Here is a 15,133-nt window from a genome sequence, read left to right on the forward strand (position 1 = left end):
ATACTTATTGAAACACATTTGGAGTTCTTGTGCTCAAAGTTGTTTTTTTTTATTTAGTGAACCTTAAGTTACTGCATGGCAAGGCAAATAGATGGAGCCTTCCACAAACCCCGACAAAAAATGACATACTGTGAGATCAGACAAAATTCAAGGTGGGCAGGTGAATGTGAGATGTGTATGCCCTTATGGTTGATACATAAATAAGGCAGCTTATTTTTTAGAAGTGCTCTTTCATTCAGGTGCCAGTGTGGTGATGCTCCATCCTGGTGAAAAATGATTTTTTTTTCTCTGGATAGTTTCCTTTGCATCTATCTTGAAACCTTTTGTTATTTCTATTTATGTCAAAATTTCATGTGTTGTGAAGTTCCTTGCTGTACTGATTATATTCCTCATTAATAACATGAAAGTGTTGCTTCATTAAATTACATAATTTGAATAACAAATCATGACCACCACCAAGAAATGGTTTCTTTTTCCAATTCACAATACTTTATCCTTGTCTTTGTTATTACTCATTTTCAATGCAGTTATTTTTTAAAAATCAATTATTTCATATAATTACCTTAATTCAACTTACTGTCTGAGATGACTCAGTCTTTCATGTTACTGTGAAATAGTTTGTTTAATCTGACACGTTTCTCATTAGGCTATCATCTTCGGGTTTGCTGACTGAATTTCTGGATTATCCTTGGTGTTAAAGGTTTTCTGCTAGGCTCCAGTAACAAACTTGTTTTAGTGCTTGCTGTCTACATTCTGATGGCTTCTTCATATTTATTCATTGTATACTGGCTCTTTATAATTGGCCATCTGAATTTATCTGCAGTTGTATTAATCCCTCCCCTGCTGTGAAATGTATGAAAGCACATTCATTCATTTGGAGAGAACACTGTCCTCATGTTGACCATGTTGTTTATTTCATATTTATGATACTACACAAATCTTTGTCATTTATATGAGTATAAAATAAAACCACTTCATGTAATAATTCCTATCGCTTTCATGTCAAGCTATACTCCCGAATTTCTTCCGTGGATGAAACTGATGTGACATTTAACGACTTTGATGTTCCATGCAGTGAGCTATCTCAAGAGAATGGCATAGTATTGAATGCTGCAGTTGTGAAAAAAATACATTTAAAAGCAGTTCAGATAGATATTTTTTCAGTTCTTTCCTTTGCCAGTTTCATCAATAAAAATCGGACGAGTTTTTACATTTTTCTCCGGTACTTTGCCTAGCTGTATGAGCCTGAGAGGTGAAAGGTATTTCAGGCATTTAAGTTTGAAGTATCAAGTAGGAAATTTGTTTTCCAATAAATCAATGTTTCTATAGTTACTTACACAGCTAAAAACAAAGTGCTGAAATGAAGCGTTAATTTTTACCTATAATTTTCTTCAATAACTGCTACATTTATGTCGTGTCTCTTTGGTAATACTATTTCCAAGTATTGTTTGGAACATTCAGATGTTAGTGGGTGTTAATACAATTTTATTTATTTACTGTTTCATCAGTTTTAAATAACCAGTAATTCTTTGTACTATTTCAGGTGGCAGCCTCAATAAGAAATGCATCTGATAGTTTAAGGTACGTTTTTATTCTTCACTGCAGAATTTTTTGAGCAGTATAAATTTTTAGTTACTCCATGTGAAAGGAAAACAAACAATAATCCCTAGGGACCAAAATACCATAAGTTATTTTCAAAAAGTTTGGTTTTTGGAGTTCTATTTTTTTCTATATATTAACCATTTGCAGTATATACATACAGTATATACTGACTACAGCAACATTATGCATGTTATCAGAGAAAACACTACTATATATATACTATTCTGTTATTGCAGAAGATTAAAAAGATGCTCTAAAATATTACAAGGTACATCAGTCCCATTTATAACAGTGGTTTGCAATAACTGCACAAACAGAACAAAAAAGCCATTTATGATTAACTGTCAATCCAAGCTTTCCAATAATGAGAGTAGATGCAAGGTGAAGCATTCATTTTATGTTCTTAAAACATATCAGTTTCTCAGATTCACTCATCACCCAAGAATGTTGTTTACTGCTGGCCCCACAATGCCACATGTCACCTTTTGTTTTATGGGTTTGACTTGGCAGAAGTTGTAAAGAAATACTAGTTTTGTCCACATTGCTGGTGTAAGATACAGCAAAGTTTTCTCTCACTTGGTCAAATTCATGCTTGCCCTTCTTCATAAACTTCATTCATTTCATTGCCTAGCACTGAGCATGAAATTAGGCCTCTATTTTGGAACTTATACAGCCAACAAACAAAACAATTGAAGTCTGTTTTGAATGTCTAAATTTTCTGCAGTCTCATTTGTTGTTCACTCAATTATATTTCCACTTATAGGCACATTGGAGGTGCACATATAGCTGAAGCACTGTAAAAGTAAAAGTTCAGCATCTTCATATATAACACTGTGAAGTCACTTCAGTATGCACCTGGAACACAGAGCAGCAGAATTAAGAACATTTCATTTAAGTAGTGTGGATAATGTAGATTTGCTGAGTCTAAACCTTCTTCCAATTGTGCTGTTTTTCAATACACGATATTCTGCTTCCTGCAGAATTTTTAGTTTCACTTGCTTATCTGTGCTTTGTGCTTCCTACTGCATGACAACCCTTTCACTTCTTGGAACTCAGTGTTACTACTACTGGCTCTATTTAAAGAATATAAAAGCACATCTCAACATGGAATTGCACTTGTTGATAGAATCTAGTTTTTCACGCTGTTTGTGTCACATTTGTTTTCCTTGTTGATGATGATTGCTCAACAATATTATGCACAAAGGTCAGCTAGAGAAACATTAGGAAAAAAGAAAAACATTGACAGTTCAGGTTTAATGAAAAATGTAATGATGCTACAGACTAAAACACAGTTTGTAATTCATGCTGAATGAAATTTGTTAACCAGTAAAACATTGTATAATATCATGCACATCACTGCCAGTACTGATATTCTGCTGGTGTTAACGAAGTGATCATCTTAAGTGAATTCATGTTAAGCATGATGTTTGAAATATACATGATGGTTCATTATTATTCATAAGTAAAAATATTACAAAGCAGTTATGTTAGTAACACATTCTATAAAACAGCTGGTTTGTGTGTCTGTTCTTTAATAAAAGAGTGTACTTTTATACAAAAGTGCAGGTGAGGTGTCAGCAGCTGTATAGTGCTAACTATTCTAATTGAATATGACATGGAAGTCATACAAATTCAATGTGCTGGGTACAGGCTAATGTCCTACCATGTAGAATAAGTAAGAGGAAAGGGTGAGTGGTTATATATCCAAAACCTGGAGTCAAGTTTCAGCCCCTTCAGATTAATGAATGTTGGGGGTGAACAACTCTTTGACTACTGTGTCAGCAATGTGGATTCGGAAACAAGCTTGTTGTATTCACAGTTTACAGGCCAACATCATGTTCTTAAATTTCATAAAGCAGTTGTAGTCAGCTTTAGTAAGGCCATGAAGACTTAACTGGTGAGTCATCTTTTGTGATTTGTGAGAAGCCACTTACCAAGGGCACCTAGAATCCCCTATGTCTGAATATGGGAAATCTAATACAGTACAATTCCCCAAAAGTGCACACATTGCAAATTTGGCTGATTTGGGAGCAAAACTGATAGTGATTTATGTGGCCATGACAGTAAAATGAATATTGATCAGTTGTGCTCAGATCATTTGAGGAAACTATTGCCATCACAGAATTAGAGGGAAATTACAGGACAAATATCAGTAGGTACATAAGAGGCACACTGTGGATGGACAGTTAAACTTTGTGTTAATAATTTTTCCTAGTATTCTTATTCTGTAAACCACCACAATACTGACTGGAAGTAAGAGCAAGGGATGAATAACTCCTTGGACTTAATTATCTTGTGCAAGGTAGAGAGATCTCTACCTACTTCAGAAGACAACAAACTGTGATAGTGAAATATTCTGCTATACTGTCTGTAGTGCACAATCAGATCTTCCTTTGTGTTCAGTAAAGCTCTTTTTTCCTGTCACAAGATGTTCTCATCCCAAATTGTAGCTATGCCTTTTTGGTGTTTGAACTGTAGTAGCCACTGGACCTGTTGTGTAGTAAGGCTGGACTGATGAGGTTGCAAAATCATTTTTAGGAAAATAATCAATTCTGGACTGACTGCTGTACCTACAATTGAACCAATGTGATGATTCCATTTGGCATCTCCACATATTGCTACACTCAAGAATACATGAGAGTAGTGATAGGATACTATGATTCTCCTTTTTGTGAAATACACTATTTTTAGTCATAATGTTTGAAGCTAGCTGGCAATCCTTGCAGGACTTCAAAATTTTATCTAGGTACAAGCTGATACATTCTTTTAAGTTCTTTATAATTGACAGAGCTAGTAATTACATGTGCCTGTACAGTTGTGAATAGTTTTGCCTTTTATCTGTCTTGGCTATGAAACTGAGTCAACCAATACTGTTCATTATAGTTTACCTACATTTCTATATTCTTATTTATAATAACTTCTACTGGTGCATTACTCTTCTTTTCTCCGTATTCACCTGACCAGAAATGTTCTTCTTCCTCCCATGCACCACACTAATTCCCACCATATCAAACTTCAACTTATCCATTTCTCATTTCATGTTCTCTGACTCACCTAATCAATCAAGGGACTTCACATTCCACATTCTCACTTGTAGCGATATTGTTTCTTTCACCTGATGATATCGACGAGTGTAGCCCCCTCCCAGAGATCTTGTTGGGAGGCTATATTGCTACTGGAATATTTTACCCAATTGGATGTCATGATCATTAAACTATACAGCAGAGTAGCATGTGGTTATAACAGTTGTAGTTCCCCTTGTTTTAGCTGTTCACAGTACTAACATAGCAAGGTCTTGTTGGCTAATGGTACAAGACCAAATTGTATAATCATCCAAACCATTCTGCATTTACATCTACATAGATACTCTGCAAGCTAACATATGGTAGGTATGGTGGTGGTTGGTACCTTTACTACTAGAAAGACCTGCCATCCATCTTCATTAACCACATGTTAGTGTGTGGACCCTCCCTAGATATCCTTCCATTGCAGTTTTATGTACTTTATGTGTCTGTTTGTTTTGTTAAGGCATGCATGTCACTTCACTTTGCCAAGATAAATGTTTCATATTGTAAGTGGGTGCCACACAACTGAAACATGTGAAATAATTTAGCTATTACCAAAAAGTCACAAAATTAGGAAATCATGACACTGTGCCGTGGAGATGCTGATAGAATTTTTAATTGTACACTTAATATCATATATTCTCACTACATACTTCAGTAAATTATTGGTTATCATAAGTAATTTTTTGGAAGTTACACAGGAATTAGGATTGGCTGGTAGAAATGAGGGAACACATACTTGAGGATAATCATGAATAACTAAAATGGTAAGCTGCAGTTAAGAGATATAATATTAAACCCAAGTTCATAAGGGTTAACAGTATGTGCAACTGCTCATGTAATCAGCTTTGAGATGATGCCGTAAGTCCCAAATATCACAAGCTTTGTTGTACTGTGTCATTTAAGGGACAAGAACTCCATGAGAAATACCAGAAAGCTGCATATGAATCAGGAACATAAGTGCTGCAACAGTTGTACCAACTTGAACCATGACTGTACAGCAATAGACTAGGATATCTGCGTGTCACTCACTTTTGTTATGGGAAGGTTGTTCCAATGAGACATCTTGGTATATTCAGTGTTGGAACTTTCACTAGCAAAGTCTTCAAGAACACATTTGATGGTGACTTGGGGGTTGTGGCAGCTGACGGGGGTGTTATTTGATGTTCTACTCTATCCCAACAGAACAAGATAGAAAATACTTCGAACCTAAAGCCACCACCATTCTCATTGGAAAAAAAAAAAAACATAAATGAAATAACAACTGTCAAAGTATCCCATGAATCACAAGTGGACTCAGTCCCTAGATGCAAACATTGATGGTTTTGCGTTGGAACCACCAAGTTCCACAGTGGAAACCCTAAAATTGTCATCTCCCTAATCAATTGTAGTAATGACACAGAAGCTTATCATTGGTTTAATTACTACTATATTGCAATGGAACATTCATAGTTAGATAGCACATCTGAAGTAAATGAAACATTTTATTTGTAGACAGTCAAAGTATTTCACGTGAATCACTCTGTAAATGTTTCAATACTCCCATGCTGTCAGGGCACAGTATCTGACTGGTTGCCACTGTGGGTATGGATTGCTGAATGGACAACCTTTGTTTTTGGTGTGTGTGAGGCTAAGTGAGGACTGAGATCAGACACTAGCTGTATGAATTCTTAGGGGAGTTAATCAATGATAACAATAGATTTTGATTTGCCATGATCCTCTTTGCAAGAAGCATTGCTAATATTATCCTAAAATTTTGCCAGCCATTTCATTTGTAGGAGATATTAATGTAAGCAATATGCAGGTGTAATGCTGGCATCTCCTGGTGGGTTGTGAGATGAGCTATGTCTTCTAAATACAAGTGCTAGAATTTACTTCAGCACAGTTATTTGTTTTCTCACAACTAATCTCTAATCCTGCTTAATTATAATTGTAACCTACACACATACACATGTCAAAAGGAGGTCACTGAGGTGGGTACCACATAGAGCAAACAGGATTGTTTTACCATGTGCTGATATTAAAAAATGCTTACATCTTGCCAGGCTATGATTATTGCGAGGTAGATTCACCACACTGTTGGTGCACTTGCCCTGTTGTGGAAGTAAGTGTCAACCCACAGTATTTACCATCTGCAAAGCTTGGTGATAGTTCCAATGTTGTTCGTCTACAGTGAATATTTAGTACAAAACAGCTGTCTACATCGTTTCTTTTGTGATCTGGGTCAACAAAAATATGAGTAGCAATGAGGAGGATTTATTATTGTTGTGGTAGCCCATGAAACTCCTGTATCAGGCAGGAACAAACCTAAACACCAGAGGGGAGAAAAGGAGGTAGCTCAGACAGTGTTGCTGTAATGCCACAAGAAACCTAGATATGACTTATTATTTTCAAGTAGTGCTACATAACAGCTGAACTAGTAGGAAAATTTCAGCTTTATGTGAGAAAGCAATTGTGCCTCTTCTACTGAACCCAGGGGAAAATGATACATTGCATAATAATTACTGTAAGGTGGCCCTCACCAACAGTAAGCCAAATGACAAGAAAAATACTATCAGCATGTGCCATACCTGGTCTGTAGAATCCAAGAAACTGAGCACTCACATCCAGTGTACATTTGAAGGATATTGCTCCATCCTGAGAATGTGAATGGCTGGAATACGCTGCCTTTCCCTAATCAGATAATATGTTGGAAGAGTGTGTAATTGTGGCTGTGTCCTCCTTGTATATGTGTTGATAGGAGTGTTTGGGGAAAGGCAGTGCCTGCCATCTATGTCATCTGTAAGCTTTGAAAGTATGAGGTGTTTCCAGCCACTTTGATAATGGGCACACCAGGCATCTACTCTTATAATATGGCCTATGTGGAAGCAACTGTGTAAGTAATATACCTACATAGGGCATACTGAAAAGGTGTTTTTTTTAAAAAAAATTCAGCATACAGTACTGTGGTCAGTGGGATATAATATTCTACATTAACTTAGTGCCTGGAGATTTTAGACAGAAGCCCATTTTACTGAGAGTTTCTCTTAAAGAAAGTTTTCTGGTGTATGGCATTTTTGGCACAGTGTATAACTGTTCTACGCAATGTAGTGATTAACTGCAAAGGTTTTTATTAATCACATAGAAAATAACTTTTACTGTAGTCTGATTAAAACTACTTGATAGCTGATGTGTGCCACTTGCCACTACAATATTACTAGATCCACTACCAGGTACATTGCTTGATTATAGGCCACACACAAACACAGCTGATTTTAAGTGACCTATGACTAAAATGTGGCAGATGACAGGTTTTGTAGCATTGAAAAAACTCTTGTCCTAACCTTATCACAAACTATGTGATCTGCAGTATATCTGAGAACACAGCGATCAACAATCTGCAGCACAATTGAGATCATGATCATTTTGTTCAGAGCTTTTAAGGCTAACCTCTATGAGCAAACTCAAGACAGAAAAATTTCTTAGTATGTTTCTTTGCACAGCCATCTTCTGCAGCAAAGTTTCAGTTTTTGATGAAAGCAAACAGCAATTTCTCACTGTCATTGGTTACTTGAAACCATATATCCATCAAAAAGCAAAACATTCAAAAGCAGCAATCAGGATAGAATAATAGCACAGAAGTATGTGCATGCTCCTACCCACCCACAGCCATATCCACACTCAAATGACCTCATTGGGAAGCTCAAAGATGTCCATTTTCATTGTGATGGAATGGGGTAGCTGCAGGTGGAATGATTGGACCCAGATATCACACGGATGGGCCATGCACCTACTGCAATTACTTGCTCTCAGAAGATTGTGGTAGGATTTGTTGTACATGATTCGTGCTGATGTCACCATTGATACATTCGTTTGATTCAGTCAAGGATGTTTTGGAACTCCAGGGGACCAGATATTGAGTTGTTGTAAAGATAATTTCTAATTGGAGGCTGTAACTGCATTGGCATCCTCCCTGCCAGACAGTATGTCAATTAGAAAGGGCTACACGTAATCTGTGCTGCTAACAATACACATGTAATGTTGGAATAATTTGTGTGTGTCATTCACATTTGTTCATCAGTCTGGAAATCTATGTATGTGTTCCTTCATTTATTGACCTGACATTATTTCTTATACAGTACATGTACAGGTGTTGGTCACAAGGTTGATGGCCATAGCACCTAGCCAATAAGAAATGTGATGTTGGTGGTAGTTGGTGATCAATTTGGAGTAAAATAAAATGCCATGCTTTATTGGTTTCAGAAATAAATTGATCATTGGTGGTTTTAAGAATTTCTACCGAAAGCCTAAAGAGTCCTCCAAATCAAAGAAAAATCCACATGGAAAGAGTGATTGGTTTTTATTTTAAAATCATAGATTACTCTTATTTTTTGTTTCCCTTTATCTTTTTGTGGATATTTTTATGTCAAAAGCTAGAGGATATTATTTCTAATAAATGTAATAATTTGGTGTAAAAGATTGTAAAACAGTATTTTAAAAATACTGCAAGACTTTTAATAATAGAATCTATTAGAAAATAAGGGAATTTAGTCAGCACTGAATGAGACTGGTTGTTATTGAATTTCCTGTGATCATTTGCTGTATAAAACTGTTTCATATTAGGAAAATTCTATCATTCTGGTAGAATGTCATGACAATTTTAAATCACTTACATTTACTGAATAAGTTATCTGTGGTGGCCATACATTTTTATCTTTTGGTTTATAGGCCCCGATTTTGTGGATGGTGAAATATTGTTTTGTATTGTGTAAATCAACATTTCACACCTCTTTCCTCCTTCCTCAGGTTCATTCAAAGTGCTGGTGACAGCTGTGACATTTCATATCAAGAAACATTACATCAAGGAGTAGTCAATGACAAGCTGGAGATATATGCAGAGAAGTCAACAGATTTCAGTGTGTCTCACAACTATACCAAAATACAGACTTCACAAGAAGACGGCTTATGTGGCACAAGATTAAGTTGTAGCACCAGGGGAAAGGAATTCCATAAGTTTAACTGTAGTTTCTGCCTACAGAGCTTCCCTTCAAAATAGAGACTCATAATGCATATCTTCATCCACATTGACGGTGTGCAGGCACCTGCATTTGTGTGTAAGTCATGTGGTGAGGTATTGCCCTCTGATGACTGCTTGAAAGAACATTTGAGAATGATGGAGGGTGACCAAGCATTATCTGCTACCAACAGTGAGAAACTTGAATGCAGTGATGATCATGAAAACAATATCTCCTTCGACTGTGTACAAGAAGGAATTGTGGAACAGACTGCAGGGCCCCCTTCATACAAGGTACCCAGGAAAACCTTCAAAAAATCCTTTAATGACATATGTAACACACATACTGTGAAACAAGCTGAAGAGAAACTCGAAAGATGTAATGACTGTGGAATTTCATGTACAAGCGACCATGCTCATGTCCACACTGTGCTAAGCGCAAAGGGACATCACAAATGTGATGTTTGTGGTAAAATGTTTACTGTGTTAGGCAATCTTAAGAAACATCGCCTAATACACACTGAAGAGAGACCCCACGAATGCAATGTTTGTGGAAAATCGTTTGCTGTAATGAGCTATCTCAAGAAACATGAAATAATACACACTGGACAGAGACCACACAAATGCAATGTTTGTGGAAAATCGTTTGCTGTAATGAGCTATCTCAAGAAACATGAAATAATACACACTGGACAGAGACCACACAAATGCGGTGTCTGTGGAAAATCATTTACTCACTCGAGCAGTCTCAAGTCCCATATTTTAAGACACACAGGAAAGAGACCACACAAATGCGATGTGTGTGCAAAATCGTTTACTGAAAGGTGCAATCTCAAGCAACACGAATTAATACACACTGGACAGAGACCATACAAATGCGATGTCTGTGGAAAATCATTTACTCAGTCGGGCCGGCTCAAGAACCACAATGTAATACACACAGGAAAGAGACAACACAAGAGACAACACAAATGCGATGTGTGTGCAAAATCGTTTACTGAAAGGTGCAATCTCAAGAAACATGAATTAATACACACTGGACAGAGACCACACAAATGCGATGTCTGTGGAAAATCATTTACTCAGTCGGGACATCTCAAGACCCATGAATTAATTCACACTGGACGGAGACCACATAGTTGCAATGTCTGTGGGAAATCATTTACTCAGTCGAGCAGTCTAAAGACACACGAATTAATACACACTGGACACAGACACCACAAATGTGATACTTGTGGTAAATTATTTAATGCATTGAGTAATCGCAAGGCCCAGAAGATAATACACAGTGGAAAGAGACCCTACAAATGTAGTATTTGTGGAAAATCTTTTATTCATTGGGGTAGTCTCAAGACACATGAATTAATACACACTGGACAGAGACCACACAAATGCAATGTCTGTGGAAAATCATTTGCTCAGTCGGGAAATCTCAAGACCCATGTATTAATTCACACTGGACGGAGACCACACAGTTGCAATGCCTGTGGAAAATCATTTACTCAGTTGGTCAGTCTCAAGACTCATCTGTTAATACACACAGCAAAGAGACCACACAAATGCGATGTGTGTGGAAAATCGTCTACGCGGTCGGGCTATCTCAACAGCGACGTTTTAATACACACATGAGATGACCCCACAAATGTGATACTTGTGGTAAATTATTTAATGTATTGAGTAATCTCAAGACCCACAAGTTAATACACAGTGGAAAGAGACCCTACAAATGTAGTATTTGTGGAAAATCTTTCACTCATTGGGGCAGTCACAGGAAACACAAATTAATACACACTACATAGAGGTCACTCAAAGTATTGTTGAGGTCTGTAGACCTACACATGTTGATAGAAGACCACACGTGTTTTATGAAAATTGTTCGCATGTGCTACAGAGAGGTCACAAAAAAATATGACAAATCCATTTCTGCAGCTTCACATTCAAAGAAGTTACATACAAAATACAACATATGAAGCACACAATTCTGATTTTTTGTTGCAAATACTCCATGCTTTAATTGTTCAGGCTACCCAAAATCTGTCTTCCACCATTACCGGTGCACCAACATCAGGCGCTACAGTCTGGTTCTAGGCGCTACAGTCTGGAACTGCGGGACCGCTACGGTCGCAAGTTCGAATTTGCCTCTGGCATGGATGTGTGTGATGTCCTTAGGTTAGTTAGGTTTAAGTAGTTCTTGGGGACTGATAACCACAGCAGTTAAGTCCCATAGTGCTCAGAGCCATTTGAGCCAACATCAAAAATCACCTACTCGTTGATATGCCTACAGGATTAATCTTTAGAGATCTTGCACAAGAAAAACATAACTTACTTCAATGCCATGCTACATCGAACACCCACGAAAAACACACTAGCGCGACCCTTCTTGCTTCCTTCCATCGGAAGATAGCTGCGCAAAATCGTCACGTGACTATGAAACACCTATTCCGCCATGTGAAAAATATAGAAGCAAACATTTCCTCTGAGCCATCACCATAGGAAATACCAAATCAGCCGCTTGTGTAATTCTGTAACAATAAATATCATCAGTACCAAAGGAGCATCTATCCCATTTTACAGAGCAGCTAGGTTCTGATTTGCTTGTTCTAGATAATGGATGGGCATCCGACAACCTTTGTCAACTTGTGGTTTCACCATCTTTCAACAATGTTCCATAGAGGCTGATGGTGGAAGCATCTGCACAGCCAACCACATTCGCTGCTTCTGAGATGCACTTACCCAGGCACCAGGCAAAACCATCTGCTCTTTGGCAAAGTTATTTATGCCATTTTTTTAACAAACTGTCACTAGAATGATAACCACTCATTTCTGGTTGTATAGTTTCATTACTACGTGACATAGCCACAATGATGCTGGGTAGCAAACACTCCTCCTACGGAAGTGGATTCAGTGATTTGGATTAACAGTGTATCTTCACAAAAAAGGCCTTTTGGTAAATTGTGTAGTAATTCAATTTTTCTGCTTTGTTAAATTTTATGTCAATACACTATTGTCAGTTCAAGTGCCGTATTTATTGTGAAAAATTTTTGTATTACAAAGCTCTGTACATTAATTTTATGCATCAAATCTTTTAATTATTTGTCTGTTTTTAAATACCATGTAACTACTGTACAAACATCAGTGGCAAAACTGTCATCATGTAGTGTCAGATTATAATTCTGATTGTTTGTAGAAACACAAGGACAGTTGAAAGAGCTCAGTGTGATTTCTAGGTTATGAATTTAATCCAAATGCATGATTTTTATTGTAATAAGTTAATTTATCACATGTACTTTCTTTCTAATTGCTTTGTTTCAATTTGATTTTTAGTTGTCTTTTTATCTGCTTTAAACATGATTTCATAGTGTATATTTTCCATAATTTCTCTGAGTAAATGTGAGGTTTTCAGAAATCTTTACTAATGCTTTGTCTTATATTTCATAATGTATATTTTTGGTCATTGTTTCCGATTTCTCACCGATTTCTTATTGGTGTAAGGTAGTTCGTTTATTAAGTTTTGTCATACTTTTAATAACTTGAGACAGTTGTTTTTAAGTGATAGGCTTTTTTGAGTTTTGCAACACTTTAAGCTGTGTGGCTTTTTACCGAAATGAGAATGTATCTGTCATGATCATTCCTGCAACATAATAGTGTGCTGCTATCTGGGCTGTAATATTGCAGTGGATTTTAAATATTGAGGGCTCCCAGTCTTCACACACTTCATGAGATATTTTGGTTGTGACTTGGAATGAAATTGCATGGATTTTAAATTGTCATTCTCCTTATAGTAATGTTGTTACACTATTCTGTCCAGCTACTTAGTTACATATTTCTACTACAGTTCCTGTTGGTACTGCGCTCTTTGTGGATGGTTTACTTTAATCATAACAGATAATATTTTGTTCTCTCAGTAACGCTTGCTGAGACAAAAATCGTTACTATTATTATTCAAGTAAGAACAGAGCTCTGAATTCACAAACTTACAATACTGCTACTCTCATGAAGCTTAAATCCTGACTCGAAACTGCCCTATTTTAATGTCTCATCTCTGAAAATAAGCTTGTGTTGATTCTGAAGATTCTGTACAGAAATTAAGTAAAGTAAGCCACAGTGATATGTTACAATCGGATTTCAAATGACAAAGGGAATGAGAGATATTGACAATAGTACTGTATTTTGACAAAGTGCCATTAATTGTTATAATGCGGTATATGACTCACCAAAACAAATGTCATTATTAGTAACTGGTTATTACTGCCATCATCATATGATGTTCCTGACCACTTTTAGACGTTTTGTGCTGAAATATATCTGGTAAATGCCATAGAGACTCTAAGGACTATCTTCACATTATCACCATTGCTCTGCCCCCGGTAGCTGAGTGGTCAGTGCAACAGACTGTCAATCCTAAGGCCCCGTGTTCGATTCCTGGCTGGGTCAGAGATTTTCTCCACTCAGGGACTGGGTGTTGTGTTGTCCTAATCATCATCATTTCATCCCCATCGACACGCAAGTCGCTGAAGTGACATCAAATCGAAAGACTTGCACCAGGTGAGCGGTCTACCCAATGGGAGGCCCTAGTCACACGCCATTGTATTACCATTCACTTAAAGCTAATATGGGTGGCATTGGCCAACCAAAAAGTTCTACAGAAAATCATTTGATACGATAATTGTTACCTTCCACTCCTGTCCAAAATGGTTCTTTTCAAAACCTACACCGTTAGACATCTGTCAAAAGACTAACATTAGTGTTCACTTGAGGCCAAAATGAATCATAAATCAAGAAAGTATGATTCTAAATATTGTTATAAGAAGAGTTAGAGTACTTTTTGTTTGAAATTACGTGAGTGAATGGATGTTGTTGGAAGATGACACAGCTTTCATATAACCTTAAAAAAAAAGCTACTTTTCACTAAAATATATAATTGTGGAAATAGTTTGCAGATTCATGCTACTTATTTGGATTTGTGTGTGTAGTTATTTGTGCCATTAAAATTTTTTATTGTTCAAGTTTAATGTGGCTACGTTTACTAAGGGGAAGTTAACTAGTGTGCCACATGCGACTGCAGGTGTAACTCTCTCAAACATTTATACCCATAAATTTGTACAAGTTGTAGCTATGCAGTTGCACATCGACATAGTTTCATATCTTAGGTTACAGTGCAGGGCACATGAGATAGATATATGTATTTCATACATTGTCCCATAATGAACAGATTGAGATACACCAGTATCCACCTGTGGTGGTTGCATTAGTTAACTCTATTCAGTTATACTCAGGTTAGTTGATTTTCAACAAATATTGCCATAAAGCATGTTATGGGACATTTCTTAAGTATTTGCATGACTATGAATAATTATGAGTAGACTGATCCTTTCACATCAGAAGTATTAGAGACATTAAATCAGTGGTCGTTTTTGGGCCAGTGTTGACTATAATATCCATGAATATTGACGGAATACCTCCCTGCAAGCAA

The 15,133-nt window shown here is 36.8% G+C and overlaps 2 protein-coding genes across 5 annotated transcripts in view; both read left to right on the forward strand.

Annotated features, from left to right (window-relative positions):
- The window catches only part of LOC124553792, a 69,684-nt gene extending 59,518 nt beyond the window's left edge, over positions 1-10,166 (forward strand). For 3 of the 4 annotated variants that reach the window (XM_047127771.1, XM_047127772.1, XM_047127773.1), the window contains 2 exons: positions 1,544-1,581; positions 9,453-10,166. In XM_047127771.1, coding sequence (XP_046983727.1) covers positions 1,544-1,581; positions 9,453-9,702 — 288 coding nt within the window. In that variant the 3' untranslated portion in view covers positions 9,703-10,166. The remainder of the gene's footprint in view (positions 1-1,543; positions 1,582-9,452) is intronic. The other variant, XM_047127774.1, reaches the window with a different exon arrangement.
- Positions 10,167-10,197: 31 nt separating this feature from the next.
- Positions 10,198-12,125, forward strand: LOC124553791 (zinc finger protein 708-like). Its single transcript, XM_047127770.1, has one exon. It carries the CDS (start codon positions 10,231-10,233, stop codon positions 11,287-11,289), a length of 1,059 nt encoding a protein of 352 aa, XP_046983726.1. The 5' UTR covers positions 10,198-10,230; the 3' UTR covers positions 11,290-12,125.
- The last annotated feature ends 3,008 nt before the right edge of the window (positions 12,126-15,133 follow it).

This window comes from Schistocerca americana, chromosome 11 (genome assembly GCF_021461395.2).
Source record: "Schistocerca americana isolate TAMUIC-IGC-003095 chromosome 11, iqSchAmer2.1, whole genome shotgun sequence".
Taxonomy (NCBI): Eukaryota; Metazoa; Arthropoda; class Insecta; order Orthoptera; family Acrididae; genus Schistocerca; species Schistocerca americana.